Source organism: Lithobates pipiens, unplaced genomic scaffold (assembly GCF_037356315.1).
Source record: "Lithobates pipiens isolate NorthernLeopardFrog02 unplaced genomic scaffold, aLitPip1_a1.2 Scaffold_30, whole genome shotgun sequence".
Classification (NCBI taxonomy): domain Eukaryota; kingdom Metazoa; phylum Chordata; class Amphibia; order Anura; family Ranidae; genus Lithobates; species Lithobates pipiens.
In genome coordinates, this window is record NW_027507791.1 from 95,847,419 (window position 1) to 95,868,927 (window position 21,509).

Below are 21,509 nucleotides of genomic sequence, written 5' to 3' on the forward strand. Positions count from 1 at the left end.
GTACCAGGAGTCATTTTACTCTGAAGGAGGTGAACCACATAATTGCCTAGGCAAAGGGACATGTGCCGGTTCTATCGATGGTCCATATCCTGGGAGTAGAGATCTGGAAGGCAGATTATCTCAGCCACCAGCAAATCTGCCTGGGAGAATGGACCCTACACCCAGGAGCGTTCCAGGAAATTTGCCAATGTTGGGAATGGCCAGAGGTCAACCTCCTGGCATCCAGGTTCAACAACAAGCTTACAGAAGTTTGTGTCCCAAACAAGAGATCCTCTGGCAATCCGAGCAGATGCTCTGGTAGTTCCATGGAGCCAGTACTCCCTGGTTTATTCTTTTCCTCCGATCCCTCTCCTTCCACATTTATTGCGCAGGATTCGGAGAGAGGGAGTTCCAGTCATTCTGGTGGCACAAGCCTTGCCCAGAAAGCCCTGGTTCCCGGAGATTGTGAGACTGACAATAGACAGGCCATGGGTGCTTCCACGGCACCCTAATCTACTGTCTCAAGGTCCTATATTTCACACCAATTTACAGTCTCTAAATTTGATGGCATGCCTATTGAAGTCAGGGTGTTAAAGGACCGTGGCATCTTGGTACCAGTGGTGTCTACCCTAGTGAATGCTAGAAAAGCTGTCACTAGCAAGATCTATCATAAGGTCTGGAAGTCTTATATTGCTCGGTGCTAAGCCAAAAAATGGCATCCTCAAATACGTGATTGGAAAAATTGTCTCTTTTCTACAGTCGGCTGTGGAGATCAAATTGACTTTGAGTATAATCAGAGGTCAAGTTTCGGTCCTATCCGCATTCCGCATTCTTCCAAAGGCCTTTAGCCTCCCATTCACTGGTCCGAACCTTTATGCAGGGGGCAACTCGCGTGCATCCCCCCATTAGGTCACCTATGTGTCCTTGGGACTTGAACTTGGTGCTGTCTGTGTTACAGAAACAACCATTTGAACCTATCGAGGAAATTCCATTAGACTTGCTGTCACGCAAGCTAGTCTTCCTGATGGCCATCACCTCGGCTAGAAGGCTGTCGGAGTTGGTGGACCTTTCATGCAGGGAACCATACTTGACCCTTCACCACGACAGGGTGGTTCGACCTGTTCCATCCTTTTTGTCAAAAGTGGTGTCGGCCTTTCATTTAAATCAGGACATTATTTTTCTGGGCCTCGTTCGTTGGAAGGGAGACGACTACATTCCTTGGATGTTGTCCAAGCAGTTAAGGTTTATTTGTCTAGATTTGCGGAGATCTGTGGATCAGACTCCTTTTTTGTTTTACCAAAAGGACCAAAGAAGGGGCAGGCAGCTTCCAAAGCTTCCATTTCCAATTGGGTCTGTCAGTTGGTCATTCAGGCCTATGGTCTGAAACGTAAAGCTCCTCTTTAGGGTGAGAGCTCATTCTACCAGGAGTGTAGGAACCTCCTGGGCTTTTTGTCATCGGGTATCTGTGGCTCAGACTTGTAAGGCTGCTACCTGGTCTTCAGTGCAGAAGCTAAACATTTTTATCAAGTGGATGCTCGGGCAACCAAGGATTCGGCTTTCGGCCACAGTGTACTGCAGGCTGCTGTATAAGTTCTGATGGCTATTGTTTGGCAGGGTGTCTCCCTCCCCTCATGGCTATTGCTCTGGGATGTCCCAGCAGGTAATGAATATTAGCCTAACTGTTTCCCATGATGTATGAAAATAGGATTTTTTTGTCATACCTACCTGTAAAATCCTTTTCTTTGAGTACATCATGGGACACAGAGGGCCCTCCCCTCTGTTTTGAGGACTCAGTGCTTGCTACAAAACGGAAATTAGAAAAACCCCAATACACACGGAAAGTAATAATGTTATCAGTCACCACATCCCAAAATTAATTATACAAAGAAACAAACCCCCAAGGGAACAGGACTTTAAAAGTGAGTGAGAACACCAAATATCAGAATTTTATACAGAAATGTATTAAATACGAAAATGAATTGCATATGAAATGTATAAATATACAAAAACCATTACAGTATAGTACATAAAAATGTAGCTTGAAACATCCAACCTAACGATCGTTTCAGGCAATCCTGCCCTTCTTCAGGGGCTTTATAGACGCATACAACCTCAACTGATACAAAAAATAGCTATATCTGAGGCCCCACATAACCACGAATGACTCAAACAACGGCACAAGTTCTCCTCAGGTTATAAGCATCACTGACATCCAATGAGGGTCACTCATCTGATCCACTCAAAACCACTAAGCCGGCAAGTGCTCTGTAGTTCTAATATAGATAAATTCCAACTTGACCAATATACAGACAACCTTGTGGCAAATAAAGAAGAGCGAAAGGTCAGGTAATTCCTAAGCGAAAATGCCACACTTGCACTGAGTGGAATAATGGGCTTTGCCGGCTGGGCTGACTAAGGTCTAGCCGCTTATTTCCGCCATGCAACAAGCCAATAGGTTTACCAAGTAATCCGCTGGTAACGGCTTCAAAACTGAAGTACTTCCTGTATGGAAGGGGTTATATAGGGGATCACTTCCTATCTAAAGACCTTTGGTCTACCAGTGTCCATTCACCTAGAGATTAAGTATAACCCAGCAGGTAATGAATATTAAGTCTGTGTCCCATGATGCACTCAAAGAAAGGGATTTTACAGGTAAGTTTGATGGAAAAAATCCTATTTTTATTTAAAAAATGGCTGCTGTTTGATGCATAGTACTTAGCAAATCGTACACAGTTAGAGCCCATTCACACTGGGGCACGGGCCACATTAGTGGTAAAGCGCCGCTAGTTTAAGCGGCACTTTATCGCTGTTATAGAGGCACTTTTCGGCCGCGCGTGGTGTGCTTTTAACTCCACTAGTGGCAGAGGAAAAGGTTAAAACCGCCCGCAAAGTGGGACCTGGAAAGTAGACTGTAATCAGCAATAATGTTTTCAATGTATATAGTTGAGCCAGAGTTCATTTTAAAAGAACAGTGTAGATATCTAAATTGAGAAGCCTCTTAATCTTTTATCTTGACCAGCCTGATCTGAATTATTTATATTGTGTTGTATTGATTACTGTCTTTCTAAACAGGATGAAGAGTGTGTTGAGGGCAAAGCATCACTGTCTGAAGTGGCCACACAGGCTGTGCATTTCCTCTACATTCAGGTGGATTATAACATTTTTATAAGGATAATTCCTTGATGATTTTATACACATTCTTATTTTTCTGGGTGCTTTTGGGCTTGTTTTGTCTGCACTGGCAGTTCCTTTGCTTGTCTCAGTTAAAATGGAATTAAAGTTCATATTTAGAAAAATTGCTAGAATTAGATTTTTTTGGCAAAAGAGACACATAGTCTGCCAAAAAATGTTTTTTCATTTGCTCTTAGCAGTGTACACCCCTGGCCCATCCTTGGCATCACATCACTGAAGGATGGCACAGCATAGGGCAAGAGCCTGCCCATTCTGAGATTAGTAGTGTTCTGCTTTGAAATAAAACTTGTTCCAAGGGCAATCTGTCAGCAACTTTTGCTGATTTCCTTCCTAATGCTGGTTACATAAGGCCTAATATTTGGAAGTGATGTGACTCTTGCTTTAAGGCATTTGGCGATTATGGAGGCTGAGTGATAGCTATTACTTGGCAGTGCTGAAAATGCTTGTTTTCATATGTGGGGATTTTCCAGCATGTTGAAATATTTGCACTGTTGCTCACCAGTCATTCCATGTACCCCATACACAAATTGTATGGTCAGATGGCCAAGGAAGAGTTGTGTACCACAAAGCAGTGGTGAGCATTTCCTTTTGTCAGATGCAGTCATTTTGGAAAATCTGACATGGTTTCAGTATTTTAAAGCCCTGACTTTGGAAACAGCATATAGAGTAGACCGTCAGAATGCCTTACCTGTACATATGCTCAGCTCGTGCCTCAGAATATATTAAATCCATTGAATCTTCATTACAGACAGGCATATAGTATTTTTAGAGATGAGGGTAGCCTTTATCTACTGAGGCTTTTTTGTCCTTTAGCCCGGGTTCACACCAGTTCTGTGAAAAGAAAAGGCAGCTGTTCAGAGGTGCCGTTCCGTTCTATCTGCGCATCAGCTGAGCAGAGAGAGGGGCGAGAGGAGGGGGAGGTGTAGTGAGAAGAAGGAAAGATTTCTTGTTCAGAACGGAATGCATCTGCGAATCAGATGCATTCCCATAGAGGATAATGTGCTTGTAATTCGCACCGCAATGCCCAGAAAACACACACTTTTTTGTGCAATGCGCATATGTGAACAAGATACATTCAAATTAATGTATTTTAAAATGTCCTGCAAATTGGATGCGATGTAAGCCGCATCTATTTTGCATAGGTGTGAACAGGGGCTTAAGTCTGAGATGACAGGTTTGGCCATCTCTCTGCAGTTTTTTGTTGCCAGGCTGGAGCTCACCAGCAATATATTTGCATGGGGTATTACCAAATCTTGATTAGAGAAAAATGGTAAATGCTGAGTGCTTTTTCAGCCTGGAGCAATGCCCAACATGATGTGATAATGAGACTCCAGTACTGCCACCTAGAAACCTGGGTGGGACAGCTAAGGTCTGAAATCTGGAAACCGTTTTAAAAGGCTGTGTTTCTGTTTTCTTCAGATGGAATACTGTGAAAGAAGCACTTTACGGGACACTATAGATCAAGGATTATATCTGGACACCAGTCGTCTTTGGAGGCTCTTTCGAGAGATTTTAGATGGCCTGGCCTACATCCATGAACAGGTAACTATGGAAATTGGTGACAATATACCAATATGATACATGATGATGTAGAGGAAAATATGTCAACATACCTTCTAAATGGTGTTGGATGGGTTAGCATTTTGGTGATAGCATCTGCTATTTAAATGGTAATTAATTGGGACAAATATGGGTTGAGATTGTTATGCCTAGTACATACAGGCCGAAGGTCGGGAGACGTTGGCCAGTTCAATAAAAAACGGCCGACACTTGGCCCGTGTGTATGTCAGCCGGTCTGACAAAAGCCAGCCGTTTGGCTGACTTCTGTTGGACAAACATGCTGGAAAACCAGCAGCCAACAGGCTCCAGATCAGTGCTCTCAGCCAGTGGCTGAGAGTGCTGACCAGAGTGTTCTTGCAGGGGGAGGCTGTCACCTGTCAGAATACCATAGCTCAGGGCGGGAGATCGCTGTACTAATGTCGGATTTTTAGTATATCAGCTCCAAATAGAGCTGTCACCTTTAGGAGAATACTAGGCATTACTTGTTATGTAACACACAGAACTTTCCAGCTCCGCCCAAGGGGCGGTCCCCTGGGTAACAACCCTTCAGCCTGCCATGCAGTCATCAGTTTTATTTTGCCTAGTGAAGGAGAAGGACCAAGGAACACTGGCGGGCCCATCGGTCCATCTTGTTTTGTCTGCAGAATCTTGGCTTTTTGCGGATAGATCCTGTGATCTGCTATTAACAGCTGGCTGGGTGACAGGCTGGATACCCTTATCCTTGTAGTCTCCCCAGTCTGGCCATCAAGCGTGTGCAGGTCACAGCTCCACGCTATGGCCGGCCACGATGAAACCTTAGCTCCAGAGGTGGTCTGTGAGCTTTTATGCTCCGGGACACAAATATGACCGGGCTACTGATATCTGTGTCAGTGTGCCAGGGGATGGGGGGATGCTGCTGAGCGGTGTGTGTCTGTGGGGGGGCTCTCACCTTGGGGGTGGCGCTAGCTGGCTGTGTCCTGTTTTCCATGCCCCTGGAAGGTGTCTGTGAGGCTGTGCTTGTGTCCTGTGCAGCGCTGTGTCCACCGCCATTTTAGGTGTGGGCAAGGGTAAGCATGCTCTCCTGGGCTTCGGCAGCCATTTTCCCTGTGATTTGTCCTATACTGGACATTGGCGGCCATTTTCTAGGAGCCTGGACACATTTTTCAGTGTTCTTTAGCGGCAGCATGTGCTCCTGTACTCTGGTGGCCATTTTCCCTGTGTTTTATGTCCTTATGCTGGATGCTGGGCGGCCATTTTCTATGAGGCTGAGCACACTACAGAGCAGTTTCAGTGCCATTAGCAGCTGCTTCCACCGACACAAAGCTGTTTCCTCTGCACCTGGGAGCCAACAGACTACAGGCACTACCTGCTGGATAGCTCAGAACCCCTCAGGGTGGTGAGTCCTGCGGGAAAGATCCCCTCAGCCAGCAGCAGTAAGGAGGGTGAGACTGTCACTGTCCTAAGTCCCCTTCGGGTGGCAGACAGGGTAAGGTCAGCATGGTTTCAGAAACTGGTGTTTCTTCCCCTGAAATCTAGGCAATTGCAACCAGGTCGCCTGCGGACTGCACAGTGCCCATGGACACCTTGTCGGCGGCCCTCAATTCGTTCGTTGCCAAGATGGGAGGCGGTGGTTGGGTGCAAAGGTGCTAAAAAGCGGCCCCCGTCCTCTGGAAAAGAGCTCTGACGCAGACTCGGGTCCCGCTGAGACTGATGACCCCTGCTCTATCTTGTCAGATTACGCTGACCAGGACCGTTCGGACAGTGAGGATGAGTCCCCGTCCGGGTCCGTGCGCGACAAAGCGCTTGTTGGAGCACTTATCACAGTTGTGCATAATACCCTGAAGATTCAGGAGCCAGCAGATTCCTCTACTGAGGTAGCGGTCCCTTTTGGGTCCCGTAAGCCAGCCCATTCACCTAAGGTGTTCCCGTATCTGAATTATTTTGACAAGTTCATTTACAAGGAATGGAGTCGACCTCAACTGACCTTTTTGGTTCCCAAATACATGGCGTGCATTACCCGTTTGAGGAAAGCCTTTTCAAAAAGTGGTTGGCTCCTCCAGTCATGGACCCTCCAGTCGTGGACCCCCCAGTATCCAGGTTAAACAAAGTAACCACAATCCCGGTAGAGGGGACTCCTGCATTTAAGGATCCCACAGACAGGAAGGCCGAGGCAGTGGCTCGTTCCTGGTTTATGGTTGTGGGGTCAGCCGTGCGACCAGTACTGGCATCCGCACTTGTGTCGCAGACACTAACTGAGTGGGCAAAACTGTTGCACCACAAATTAGTAGAGCAATGGGCTTCTCCTGTCTGCGTGGAACTAGCAAACCAACTAGTGCAAGGCCTTAAGTACGTTTGTGACGCGGCCCTGGATACTCCTGTTATCCAGGGCTTCGGTGTCAGCAGTGGTGCTGAGGCGCCTGATTTGGTTAAAATGCTGGTCTGCTGACCAGGCATCTAAAAAAGCCCTGACGGATCTTCCCTTTCTTGGCGACCGGCTCTTTGGAGCCTCTTTGGATGACATTATTAAAAATACCACATGTGGTAAGAGTACTCTACTCCCACTGGCCAGGAAGGCTAAGGAGCCACGCCGTAGGCAAGGGCCCTCTTTCCACTCACAAATGGCTTTTTCGTCCGCACGGAGCTTTGACTAAACGTCCCCGACAGAACGACCATGGAAGGACAGAAACGTCCCTGGAACCGCAAGCCTAAAAAGCCTGCGAACAGAAGTGCTACTGCATGAAGGTTTGCCCCCACCCATGTCTTGGGTGGGGGGTTGCCTTCGGGAGTTTGCAGCCCGGTGGTCCTCTCGACTGTCCGACCAATGGGTCTGCGATCTGATTTCCACAGGCTACAAGATAGTTTCTTCCCCTCCAGCACACCCATTTCCCCGGCTTGCTGGGAGGCCCTCTTGGGGGCAGTAAGGGACCTGCGGAATAGCGGGGTGACTGTACCTGTTCCGGAATCGGAACGTTTCCAGGGGTTCTACTCAAACCTGTTTCTAGTTCCCAAGAAGGAAGGGGTTCGGCCAATTGTGGATCTAAAAGCTCTCAATCACTTTGTGAAGGTGCAGAGGTTCAGAATGGAATCAGTTCGCTCAGTAGTCTCTGCACTCCATAAAGAGGACTTCCTAGCGTCCTTAGACATCCAGGATGCATATCTGCACATACCCATATGCCTCTGGCATCAAAAGTTTCTGCGCTTTGCAGTTGGGGAAGCCCACTACCAGTTTGTGGCTCTCCCTTTTGTTCTGGCATCAGCCCCCTGTGTCTTTACCAAGGTATTGTCTCCAGTGTTGGCGTTGCTGCAGCGATCGTGGGATACCTAGACGATCTCCTCCTGAGAGCATCTTCCGCCTCAGAGTTAGAGGAGGATGTGGCAATCGCCATGCAGACCCTGCAAGAGTTTGGGTGGCTGTTGAACCTAAAGAAGTCAGTGGTAGTACCTAGGCTTGTTGCTGGACTCCAGGGAAGCAAGAGTCTTTCTCCCTTCAGACAAGCTGCAGACTCTCAGAGGTAAAGCTGCTGATGAACCGCAAGTGGTCATCACTTCGATTCTGCATGCGAGTCCTGGGTCTCATGGTGGCCTCCTTCGAGGCAGTACCGTATGCCCAGTTCCACACCAGAGTTCTGCAGAAGGAGATTTTGTCGAAATGGGACAAATCTCAGTTGACCCTGAATAGGCAGATCCAGGTGAGCCAGCTAGTCAGGGATTCACTAATCTGGTGGTTGAGGTCTCCGGTGCTTCAGTCCGGGAAGTCGTGCCTTCCTCTAAGATGGACAGTGATCGCAACGGATGCCAGCCTATCCGGCTAGGGTGGAGTAATGGGGGTTCTGTCAGCTCAGGGCCTCTGGTCGACTGAGGAATCCAAACTGCCGATCATTCTGCTCAAGCTGAGAGCGATCAGGCTATGCCTCTCTACATGGTCGATGAAGACTACAAGGGCATCCGATCAGGATCCAGTTAGGTAATGCCACTGTGGTGGCATATGTCAATCACCAAGGAGGAACAAGAAGCTCAGCCGCCGCACGGGAGGTTGCTCACATACTTCGGTGGGCAGAGCGACATGTACTGGCCCTGTCGGCCATTTACATCCCAGGAGTGGAGAACTGGCAGACAGACTATCTGAGTCTCCAGATGCTGGACCCAGGAGAATGGGCATTGCATCCGGAGGTGTTCAGGCTACTGTGTCTGTGGTGGGGCACACCAGACGTGGATCTTCTGGCCTCCCGTCTCAATCGGAAGGCGCCGAGATTCATTTCCAGGACAAGAGATCCTTGGGCGGACACGTCAGACACGCTGGTAGCTCCGTGGGGTCAGTATCAGCTGATCTATGCCTTTCCTCCCTTGAAACTACTACCACGTCTGCTCCTCAGAGTGGAAGTCAAAGGGATTCCAGTAATTCTGGTCGCCCCAGATTGGCCTCTGATACGCAGACCTAGTATGGCTTGTGGCAGACACGCCCTGCCGACTGCCGTTACGTGAGAACCTTCTGTCTCAAGGTCCGATTTTTCCATCCTGCTTTACCATCGCTGGCTTTAACGGCATGGCTATTGAAAGCCAGGTGTTGAGGAACAAGGGTCTGTCGGACTCAGTGATCCCCACTATGTTGAGAGCACGGAAATCCTCTTCCAGGAAGATTTATCATCATACCTGGAATACCTACATCTCCATGCGTGAGGAGAAAACATGGCATCCGCGCTCCTTTGCTATATCCAGGATCCTACTGTTTCTTCAGCAAGGAGTAGACCAGAAGTTGGCGTTAAGCACCATTAAAGGACAAATATCAGCCTTGGCTGTCTTTTTTCAATGACCCCTGGTGTCTCACTCACTGGTGAGTACCTTTGTTCAAAGGGTGCGACATGTAGTCCCTCTGGTGCGTCCACCGTTACCCCCGTGGGATCTGAACCTGTTGTTATCGGTGCTGCAAAAACCGCCAATTGAGAATATCAGGGAGATCCCTCTCTTGACTCTCTTGAAGTGGTCTTTCTAGTGGCCATTACATCGGCCAGTAGGGTTTCGGCCTTGTCCTGCAATCTCTGTGTCCTAAGCCGACACATCCTAAGGAGGTGGCCCTTCACACTCTGGACGTGGCTCGGGCTCTGAAGGTGTATTTGTCTGCCACGGCTCCCTTCCGGAAGTCAGACTCGCTGTTTGTTTCAGTGGCTGGTCCAAAGAAAGGAATGGTGATCTCGTCGGCCACCATTTCCTGGTGGATCAGACAGATTGTAGTACAAGCCTACACCTTGAAGGGGCAGGTGCCCCCTTTCCGTTCACAGCCCACTCCACAAGGGCAATTGGAGCGTCTTGGGCCTTCCGACACCAAGCGTCTGTCGCTCAAGTGTGTAAAGAGGCGACCTGGTCATCTGTCCACACGTTTACCAAGTTCTATAAGGTAGACGTCCGTGCATTGGCTGATGCCTGTTTTGGCCGCAAAGTTTTTCAGGCGGCCGTATAGTTGCAATTGAGTGTGCAATATTTTTATTTTTTCCTGGTTTTTTTATAAAAATGCAGTACCGTTAAGTTAATGCACTGTTGCATTACATTCTGCAGTTTTGGTGAGATTGTGGGTAGTCACTCCTGTTGAGGGTACCCTGGTTTTGTGGTGGAGAGGAGCTGTGTCGGTCGGTGAATATAAGAGAAAATAGGATTTTTTGTACTCGCTGTAAAATCCTTTTCTCTGTAATTCACCGACCGACACAGCACCAGCCCCCTCCTTTTACTCTTTACGTTATACTGCTTGTTGGCGTACTGATGACTGCATGGCAGGCTGGAGGGTTGTTACATGGGGGACCGCCCCTGGGCGGAGCTGGAAAGTTCTGTGTGTTACATAAGAAGTAATGCCTAGTATTCTCCTAAAAGTGGGCGTAACAACCCAATGGCTAAGAGAGGAGCTGTGTCGGTCGGTGAATTACAGAGAAAAGGATTATACGGTGAGTACAAAAAATCCTATTTTTTCATTCAACCCTCCGGGCCATGAACGAAAAAAGACTATTGGTGTGTACTAGGCTTTAGTCAATTACAAATGTCATTGTGTTAGAACCTATGGTCACTTTCCTCGACATCTTTCCAGTTTGCGAATTAAGTTTATCTAAAGCAAAAAAAAAAAAAAATCTTTTTAGTTGTTTATACGGTAGGGAAGGGTTAGGGCTACCTGCCAGGTTTTATTGCTATCTGTTGTGTACCCATTGGGGGATTCACTCTCTCTTTTTGTCCCACTGATCATTTTCTTTGTCACTAAAAGTGAGTTAAAACTCCATTGAGTTGTCCCTAGAACAGGAATAAAGAGGAAATCTTCCAATAGAGGGACTTGTTCCTGTGACCATTAAGATGTGGTCCTCATTACTTTTGCTTTACTTTAAACCCTGCTGCTCCATGCATTTGCCCCACCTTTGTAATTCAACTGCCATATGTCCAAGCCTTTGCTGTCACCTGAGGCTGTGAGATTTAAATGACAAGGTTGGAGTTTAGTGCCAGGAAGGGGAAGGGTTGAGTCGCCACTCAGGCAGGACTGATGTATACAACATGGTTACCCTTGACCCTTAAGACCAGCCTTTTTCAACCAGGGTGCCTTCAGGTTCCTTCAGGGGTGCCTTGGCAAATTGCCCATAAATTGTATATAAATCAGCAGGTGGATCAAGCCTACATTTTAGTTACACTTAGCCACGAGTTTTGATTGTGCACCATTACAACCTTTCAGTCACCAGCATCCTAACAACCAATGACGTTCTTGGTAGATAAAGAGGACTTCAGACCCCTGCACAGCATGCTTGTTTGCTAATCCCCTGCCCCTCTCCATCAGCACTGCCTGAGAGAGAATAGAAACTCTAGAATACTAGTCAGCATCAGGGTGCAAAGGTGTTTATGCTTTAGAAGAATACAGGGGGTCCCCTACTTACAAACGACTCCTACTTGCAAACGGAGGGAGATAACAGGAAGTGAGAGGAAATCTACCTCTAGGAAGGGAAATTCTCTCCTGTAAGAGTTAATATGGGAAAAAGGTTTCTCCACTGATGCTTTATCACCAATCCTTGTTTCCCCTAACAGACCAACATTTTCAAAATTCAATTATCATTGGGTTAGAAAGTGAGGTGAAATCTTCTGTACAGGGGCACAGACAGCTAAACAAATGTTACAGGGGTGATAACCCTTCCCTAGGTTATCCAAAAGGCTTAAAAATTTATTTTTTGGCTGGAGATACTTAAAAAATGTACTTGTTCCGACTTACAAACAGATTCAACTTAACAAACCTACAGTCCCTATCTTGTTTGGTACTCGGGACCCCCTGTAAATCTATTAGTTCAATTTTTTGCTAAATGGGTGCAGAATTTTAAAGGGTGCCTTGACTGAAAAAGGTTTGAGAAACAATGCTTTAGACCAGAACAGGTTCCCTCAAAGTGTATAAAGCAAAAAATGTGTTACAGACTAGATTATTTTCTCTTTTTCATTACAGGGTATGATTCACAGAGATTTAAAGCCTGTTAACATCTTCTTAGATTCAGAAGATCATGTGAAAATAGGGGATTTTGGTCTGGCTACAGATCATCCGGCCTATGTAGTAAGTGTTTACTTTTCATTTTCACTATTCATCTCCACTCTGACATCAGTAGAATGCTGTAACAGTACAACCTTATGTGGTCTCTGCATAACAGAGGTCAGAGCACAATATAGCACATCACCAAATTCAGGATTGCCATGTGCTGGTACTATGGTTATTAGTTTTCTCATCTTTGTTGGATTTTTCTCTTTTTGTTTGTTTTTAAAGACTGACTCTGCACAAGAAGAGGACCAAGGTCACACTGACTTTGTTAAAGTTGACCCTGAAGGTAATGTATTATTCTTTTGTTGAAAACCACATAGTGACATCTTGTTTCAAAGTACATAAATTACAGCCTCACTGCAGAAATGATAAACTGTGCCATGCAACATAAAGTACCAATCTCTATATGTGCAATCCTACCAACAGAAAAAAGATGATTGTAAAAATCACCCCTTGTTGATTTTTATTATCAAATTCTTTTTTTTTTTTCTGTTGGTAGGATTGCACTTGTAGAGATTGGTACCTTATGTTGCATGGCACAGTTTAATATTTAATATCCCAGCACATTATACTGCAATTTATACCTATACCATGCCTGTATGTATTGTATCTCTTGTCACAACCCCTAAATGGCAGTTTTTAACTTTGTTCTAAGCAAAAAAAAAAGTTAACCCGGAAAAAAATATGTAGATAAGAAAGCAAGAAAGTATTCACAAAATACCTTTTTTGTGGCAAAGATCAAAAATCTTAAATGCAAGCTGTTGGAGCACAGGGCTTATTGATCAGCGGGTGCCTCCTCACCACACAGCTTGCTTGCTGGAGGGGGGGCGGCATTCTTAGAAGAGGAGGAGCTGAGGCAGGGAGCCCCTGGGACAGGAACTAAGGGACCGCTCTGTGCAATACCTATTGCACAGAGCAGGTAAGAATAACATGTATTTTAATTTGAAGAAAAAAAAACCAAATGTGCCTTGAGAACCACTTCAAAGATGCACTGTGCTTTTGGCCATATTAGCCCACACCACAGCTATTATGTGCAAAATATAGAAAAAAATAACATTTTCTTTAAACTGTTCTCACTCATTTCAAAGTGATAGTACAGTCTATGTACAGACTCCTTTAGATTTGCCAATAACTATGCAGAATAAGATCTTACCTAAACACTCCATTTATTTACTATCCAGTGAGGTAGGTACTGGCACTATAGAGTAACATATCTAATAGGGATTGTACAGATTCCCTAAAGCCTGCTACATATTACAATCACTGGTATCTTTTGTTATTTTGGCCCATGAGCTGTTTAAAACTGGGTTAAATAAGGCTTGTATTTCCTAGGAAAACTCACTGGTATGGTGGGCACAGCGTTGTATGTGAGTCCAGAGGTTCAAGGCAACACCAAGGCTTCTTATAACCAGGTAATGAAAATAAGAACATGTTGACTGAATATATTCAGAGTGTGCTGCAGCTGTCTTTCTCACATACAGTAACTATAAGCAGAGTTCTGCGCTTTTGGTACATGAATCCCTCCAATACAATATCTGTCTTTTTATATCCAGAAAGTGGACCTTTTCAGTCTGGGAATCATATTGTTTGAGATGTCATATAGACCTATGGATACAAGCTCTGAGAGGATTACAGTATTAAGCACGTTGAGACAGGTACTCTTTATGATGCACCTATTTGCTTGTGTTAAAACTTGTCAGGTGTTGATTCATGTCTAACTGATGTCTTTTAAAAATTGTACCTAAGTAATTTATCCACAGACATGCAGAGCTTGCAATGTTTCTTGGTGGGCAGGCTAAGTGTTTCTGAGTGGCTCTCCCAGACCAGTGCCCGTATTACCACTCTGCAACTGGACAGTATGGCAGAGGTCAATTTATGAACAGAAAATTAAGCCACTGAAAATGAAAGAATAAACTTGTGAATATTTCAAGAAAGAATGCTAGTTCAGCTGTATTATGTGTCGTTTTCTAGATATTTACAGTTTAGCTTTAAAGTACATACATACTACGATATCGAGAGACAACTGTATGCCTTACTGGACTTATATGCCATTATTTCCTCCATATATATGGCACAAAATGGCTTCAGCCATTACCAAGTGAAAAACTGGATGCTTACAGAAAAGGATAGAAAATCTGGCTGTACCATGATTAAATCTGCCTCACATGTGGCTATACTTTAGGTTTTGTATCCCAAGTTAAATCCCAGATGCCTATATATGCTATAAGTTTCCTTTTAAAAGGTTAGTCCACATACAAGTGGTGCATAAGCTATATATGTAAATTAGCTTATGAATTTTTGGATGCTGAAAAAAAAATCAAGAGTACCCCTTATAATGGGCCATAGCAGGTGTGCAGACCTGGGAACTGGAGTACAGATACCTTACCAGTAGATTCCCCAAGACTTATAACTATCGGGTAGTTTTAAAAATGAGCAGATTCCACAAGACTTATCACTATCAGGTAGTTTTAAAAATGAACTTGTGGGAAACAGAAAATACAGATGACATATAGCTGAGTTGATTTGTATCTCTGTTCAGTCCTGAGATTTGCACAGACAGAAAACACAGAATACAGATAAGGAAAGCATCCCCAGTCTGCTAACTAAACTGTAAAGGAGCAGCAGGATATTGATGAGGTCATCTCTGTGCCTTCTCATCCTATCAACATGTTCCTTGTCGGCACATTTCTATACGGTACACATGGTTTACTCCAAGTTCTGCCCCTTCCTCTTCCAGTCTGAATCTGCTGTACAGGGAGCATGCTGATATTTTAGGATGCTGATACCAAGTTAAATTCAGGTACTTACAATAGTTGCAAAAAAATAACTGTAATGGTGTATGGGTGAATACAGAGCTGCATTGATATGTTTCTTTTACATGAATCTGGAGTGCTGCTTGATCTTTTTACAAAGATATACTGTATTATATTTTTTTTCTACAGTCTTCTATTGTATTCCCAAATGATTTTGAGAAACCAGAAACAGAGAAGCAGGTAAGGCATTTATTCTTGCACCAAATTACTTTAACATATCCGTTATTTTTGAGAACTCAGGTGACCCTTAGGAGACATAACACATAAGTGTTACTGTTTTGTAGAGAAAAGTCATCACTTGGCTCTTAAACCATGATCCTGCATCTCGTCCTACGGCCATGGAACTCTTGAAATGTGACCTTCTGCCACCACCTCAGTTCGAAGAGTCTGAACTTCATGAAGTGCTTCACCATACATTGGCCAATATAGATGGAAAGGCCTACCGCACAATGATGAGCCAAATATTCTCCCAACGTATATCACCTGCAATGGACTACACCTATGACAGTGATATATTTAAGGTATACCTATTTACTTAAAGTGAACTTGTTGGTAGTTTTAAACTCCTTAAGGTTCTGCTTACGAGCAGTTCTCACAAATATCCAGACATGTCTGTCTAACGCCCCAATTGAATTTCACTTTGTTACTAGGGTCTTGACTTCGTGGCTTAGCACTGTTGCATCTAGTCTAATAGAATGCCCTTAGTCAGGGCCACCACCTTTAACCTTGCCCTTGACTCCGCCCCAGGCTTGTCCCTGATGCAATTCCTTCCTTCCGATTTGTCACTGTTTACATATGCATGCACACTGTGTCTCTGGAACTGGATGTTGCTGCTCACATCGTTAATGGGACCCCTGATGGCACAGGAGAGCCCAGTAAAGGTAATGGTGGGATGGTGGTGGAACCCCCTTCCACTGCCTATAAAAGTAATCCAGCAGCTTTATTAGCCACTAAGATTACTTTTACTTTGTGCAAACATGTTGGGGCTAAAAAATTCTATCTTGATCAATGCTGCGGCGATGACCAAGATATCCCCCTTGCAATCCAGAAATGTACCAGTATGTTGCTGGACAGGAAGCGGTTAAGGGGGTTGGTTGGGAGGCACATGTTTACTCCCCACCAAACGCAAGTGTAAAGTAACATCAAATTGCACAGGCAGCACAGTCAGCATGTGTTCTGTTATGGATCTGTCACATGGCTTTTGGGTGCTGACTTTAACTTGTGGCTGTACTGTGTGTTCCAAACTTTAACCCAGTACTGGCATAACAAAGTCAGCACCAAACAGCAATATGACACACTGTGATAGATCCATGACAGAGCACCTGCTGACAGAGCTGCCTGCGTATCATAATGCTCATAATCATGACCTGCTATGCTGTGTGTAAGCCTAAGTGAGACTGAGGATTCTATCCTCTGTGCTCCACTCACTGAGTGCAGTGCAGGTGCAGCCACGCTGTCCTCCAGGTTTTTGCTCCCTCTCATCCACTGTGCTGCTTGTTGCCTCACCTCAGTCTCGGCAGTTGGCACATGAAAGTGGGAGGCGGAGCTGAGCGGAGCTGAGCGTAGCCTCGTAGTATCACCACCACCAGGGAAGGCAATGGGCAGTGGCAGCCGAGACTAATTAACTAGCAGAGCAATGTGCGGTGTGACTTTATGTACACGCACCCTAAAAAAGGAGAAATAGTCTGACCACTGCGCTCACCTCCTGGGCCCCTTTGTAGACCAGATGGGGCCCAGGAAAATGTAATCACAACCACTCTTCTCTAAGAAAGTAGTAGTGGGGGTATGGTTTCGAAATCTCTAAATTTTAATATGCTCCCTGGGCCCCCCGTGTTGAGCTAATGGAGGACGGGCCCGGTACAACAGGGCTGGCTGTACTACCCTATCAGCGGCCCTGCCCTTAGTGGTTCTAAAGCCTAAACATCTTTATCTTAATGCATTCCCTGTATTAGGTTACAATATAAAAAATGTTAGGCAGTAGTATGCCCCTTACCCCCCCCCCCCCCCCCCTGTTCTCACCCGAGTCCTCACTATATCCAGCGTTGCCCATCTGCAACAGCTTGGTCTTATCTCCCCACCCTCACAGGACAGATTGAAAGCAGTGGGCTCCCATTGCTGTCAGTCAAATCCTGTGGCAGGGGGCGAGGCTGGTATGCTCTGTCTGTGTCCATGGATGCAGGCGGTGCATCTTGGAGCGAGCCCGCAGATGTGCCCCCAAAGCAAATGGCTTGTTATGGGGGCATACCAAGAAGAGGGGAAGCCAGGAGCACTGGCGGAGGACCTAAGAAAAGGAGGCAGAGGACTGCTCTGTGCAAAACCATTGTATTGAGCAGGTAAGAATAAACCTATTTTTTTTTAAAGTGTTTTACAATCACTTTAAAGTGAAGCTTTGCTTTGCCCACATAAGAAAAAGTGTCAGGTTTACTTTTCTTTAAGCTCACAGTTTCTGCTGATTGGCTACGTGTAACTCTGACTAAGGCCGATCATAGATGGCGCAATTTTCTTTCCTGCAACCACACTGACTGTGTTGATAGGGGAATCCCACCCGCAGAGCCATTATGTTCTCTGGGCAGGGAAAGCTGTCCCCACCAGGAGAACAGTGATTATTGCTAGCAGCTATAACAAAACACTAGCAATAATCGCTTGTAAAATCAAACAGGCTGGTTGTACACAAGTTGATCAATTGATCAACTTGGGTTCATTCAGCCTGCCCATACATGGTTCGAATCTTGGCCGGTTGCTGCTGAAACGGCTGAGATTCGAACCATTTATGCCCAGCTTAAGTAGGAAATGTGTGGGAAAACGAATTCAAAAAGATGTGGTACCAGTAAATCCATAAGACAATAGAGGGAGACATGTTTGCTCCCTCTCCTCCAATGTCTTCTTCTATGGGTTGGATAACTCTAGTTGGACTGCTGCTCTAAAGCATTTTGTGGAGCAAAGGAGTTTTCTCCTGGGGCAGCTTTACAAAGTTGACAAACAGTAAGCTTTTTTATTTTGAGCCCCTTGATTTTATTCTTTAAAGACTTTTGAATAAACTACAGTTGGGCTTTAAGTTAGATTCTTGTTTGAACTGAGTGTACCTTAAAGTGGATGTAAACCTTCTCTTATACCCAGTGGAGTGAATAGCCTCAGATGATACACAGAGATGAAACAAATCTCCCTACATAAGTGTTACCAGCTGCTTTGCAGAATTTCCAGCTGCTTTTATCTCATGTGTTGGAGAGCTTATCAGAAGTTATGCTGATAACAGAGGAATGGAGCAGAAAGACACTGACACTTAGGGCTTTGGCGAGAGATAAGTAAACACTACAGATATTTGCGCCCAGGTCAGATATCATGAATGGGGTTTACAACCACTTTAAACATCCTTGTCCTCAACATATTTTAAATATGTTTATCATCTTATCATATTATTTCATCATCTTTATTTTTTAGGGTAGTTTCTCTGCCCGTTCAGCTAGAATCCATCATCATGTGTGTGAGACGGTCTGTAGAGTGTTTAAAAGACACGGTAAGTTTTAAACAACGATACATTGATATTGATTATCTGTTTGGTTTTCGCAATTTGGTCCTCCAAAGCAAAATGTGTATCTAAAAGCTGCACACAAATTATAAATACCCGTCGCATTCACCACATACTGTGTATATCTTGTTGTCCATAGTCAAAGGAACTGATCGGATATCACTGCATGCGTTGGCCTATAGTGTCCAGGAGTAAGCAGAAAACGATATCACAGTATCGCCTACGGTCCAGGATATCTTCTACACAACAGTTTTTTTTATAATATTGTTACACTGGTAGGATATAGAAAGAGAAGCTGTCATTGTGGCTTTGTCTTTGAAGGTGCAGGCTCTGGGGCTGAGCCAGTGAGATGTTGGAACAACTGATATGCACATATTTGCTCTGGTTAATTGACATGCCAAGTAGAGAAGGAAGTAAAAGATCAAGAGGTTGCATGTTCAAAACTAGTTGCCAATGGCTGCTGCCTGTGGCCTTGTTGGTAAGATTATTATTCTGGTGACTACACTGGAACTTAGAAGATATTTGGGCACACAAATCACAAGAACAGGCAGTTAGAAAATTTTAAAAAAATAAAATAAAGTGACTCTTCTAACATGGTGTTCAAATCTTCCCCTCTATGCTTGTATAAACCTTTGTTTTAAAATAAAACTTGCTACAGAGCTGCTGCACCTGTGATCCAAGTAATTTTAACGGTTTTCTTTTCTTTTTAGGTGCTGTGAAGCTACATACACCTTTGTTGATGCCTCGGAGCAAAATGGCATCTGAAAGTGGTGAATTGGCCTGTTTTATGGACCACAGTGGCATGCTAGTAACACTTCCTTATAATCTCAGGGTAGGTGCTCTGGTTGTTGATATAATAAACTGATCTATGACTTGGTGTTTTGTATTGCTGGAAACCAAGAACCTTAGCATTTTCATTAGAGTAAAAATGGAAAAAGTGCTTTAAAGTAATGTTACATAGGTTGAATAAAGACACCAGTCCATCCAGTTAAACCTGAGTGAGTGTCTACAATTGTCCCTATCCCTGTACATTGCACAGTCACATTGGTCCCAACCCTCAAGGAGCCCACAATCCAAGATCCCCATTCATATACTAGGGCCAATTTTGGAAAGAAGCCAATTAACCTACCTGCATGTCTTTGGAGTGTGGGAGGAAACCGGAGTATCCAGAGGAAACCCACCCAGGCACAGGGAGAACATGCAAACTCCAGGCAGGTAGTGTCGTGGTTGGGATCCGAACCAGCAACCCTTCTTGCTGCTAGGCGAGAGTGCTAACCACTACACCACTGTCGCCAACAAAGTGAATCATATGGTAACAACAAATAGTTGACTTTTACCATGATCACATTTATTTAAAATACAACCATTTAGTACCTTTTTGTAATTTTACAAGGAAGAACCAATAAACTACGAGAGTGCTCACCAGCGCCTCCACAGATCATTGAGAGCTACAAATTATCTGCCGTGGGTGGCAGACAGGACTTTAAATCGTGACAGTGGGTTCAAGGAGAGGATCCCCCACCAGCTGTCACGGGGGCGAGAGGGAGGATTCTGAATGTTACACCCCAAATATGGGCATAACATCTTCAGAAATATGAACTTATTCTTTAATCATACATCACAGGACACAAAAGTGTTAACGGCCATTACTACATGGGTTATGCTGCCACCTTCAGATGAATGGATACTGGGCAAAAGAAAATGCAGGAGTCACCCTTAACCAAAATAACTATCCATATTTTACGTTTCATTGGTTTTGCACAGTAAGAATGAAAGTTGGTTGCTGATTAGTTGCCATGGGCTACCTTTTGTTCATTACCTTGTCTTACTGCTTTGAGACCTATTAAAGCAGATCTAAACCTAAAAACAAAATGTATGTTTGCCAGTCCCTTCAGCGAGTACAGAAAATACCTGTTGATCTTGGCAGTAGTACAGTGTGCTTGTTCCTTCCCTGTGAGCTTAGAAGAAAACGCAGGACCTTATTGTGTAAATTATTAGACCCATCAATCTGCCATCTAATGGCTATGAACAAATGCAGGCATTTTTGAAGTCCTCACTGTGTGACAACCATAGCTCCCTCCATAAATATAGTGGAGAAAAAAAGCATAGACATGTGGGGGACAGGAAGTGTGTAATTGCAGGATTGCAAGGTGAAAAGAACTGAAAAAAAGCCTGAAAAAAGAAAAAAAATGCAGACAACACATCTACAGGCTGGTATTCTGTAATACAATACATTTTTGGTTTAGGGTTTGGACACGTATGGCCCCTCATCTACATCCAGGGTGCTGGACGCATGGATTCCATTGTTTTATTTTTATTTTTTTTCTATAAGAAGTACGTGATTAGAGCCAGAGGCGAATTAATATTCGCTGTTGTCCTCCTGGTTCTCCTCTCGGCCAATAAGGGAGCCATGGGTCCTAAGTCCTGATTGGCCGGGAGGAGAAGTGACTGCCGGGACTCTGGAGGAGACACTGGGAGAAGCTGCGATCTGGATGGGGTAAGTGCAGGGGCTGGTGGGCAATAGGTGAGCGATGCAGCGATCAAGCGGGGGGTAGTGGCAGTTGAGCAAGTGGGGGGGATGGTTAGCGGCAGTCGATCGAGCGACATGGGGGTGATTGTTTGGCTGGGGGGGGGGGGGGGATGGGGTCTGTCTGGCTCGGAAGGCTGTGGGTGAGCACCATTGAGAAAAATTGAGCACCAGCCACCACTGGTTACTAACAATATTTTTTTCTTTCTTGTAGATTCCTTTTGCACGATATATTGCGAGAAGTAATGTAACTAACATTAAAAGGTAACAAAATAACATCAAAATGTAAATTACTAAACTTCAATATGTCTGTGTGAAGGAGCCAGGCATATTACTAAATTAAGTAAAAAAATTAAATAAATAAATAAATAAATATAATTCCCTAATTGGGGATGG

At 44.8% G+C, this 21,509-nt stretch overlaps 1 protein-coding gene across 2 annotated transcripts in view; it reads left to right on the forward strand.

Annotated features, from left to right (window-relative positions):
- EIF2AK4 (eukaryotic translation initiation factor 2 alpha kinase 4) overlaps positions 1–21,509 on the forward strand; it is a 156,732-nt gene that overhangs the window by 76,773 nt on the left and 58,450 nt on the right. For both annotated transcript variants that reach the window (XM_077464652.1, XM_077464653.1), the window contains exons 14-24: positions 3,052–3,126; positions 4,591–4,713; positions 12,161–12,265; positions 12,473–12,533; positions 13,580–13,659; positions 13,801–13,902; positions 15,190–15,240; positions 15,345–15,581; positions 18,499–18,574; positions 19,297–19,418; positions 21,328–21,377. In XM_077464652.1, coding sequence (XP_077320778.1) covers positions 3,052–3,126; positions 4,591–4,713; positions 12,161–12,265; positions 12,473–12,533; positions 13,580–13,659; positions 13,801–13,902; positions 15,190–15,240; positions 15,345–15,581; positions 18,499–18,574; positions 19,297–19,418; positions 21,328–21,377 — 1,082 coding nt within the window. The remainder of the gene's footprint in view (positions 1–3,051; positions 3,127–4,590; positions 4,714–12,160; positions 12,266–12,472; positions 12,534–13,579; positions 13,660–13,800; positions 13,903–15,189; positions 15,241–15,344; positions 15,582–18,498; positions 18,575–19,296; positions 19,419–21,327; positions 21,378–21,509) is intronic.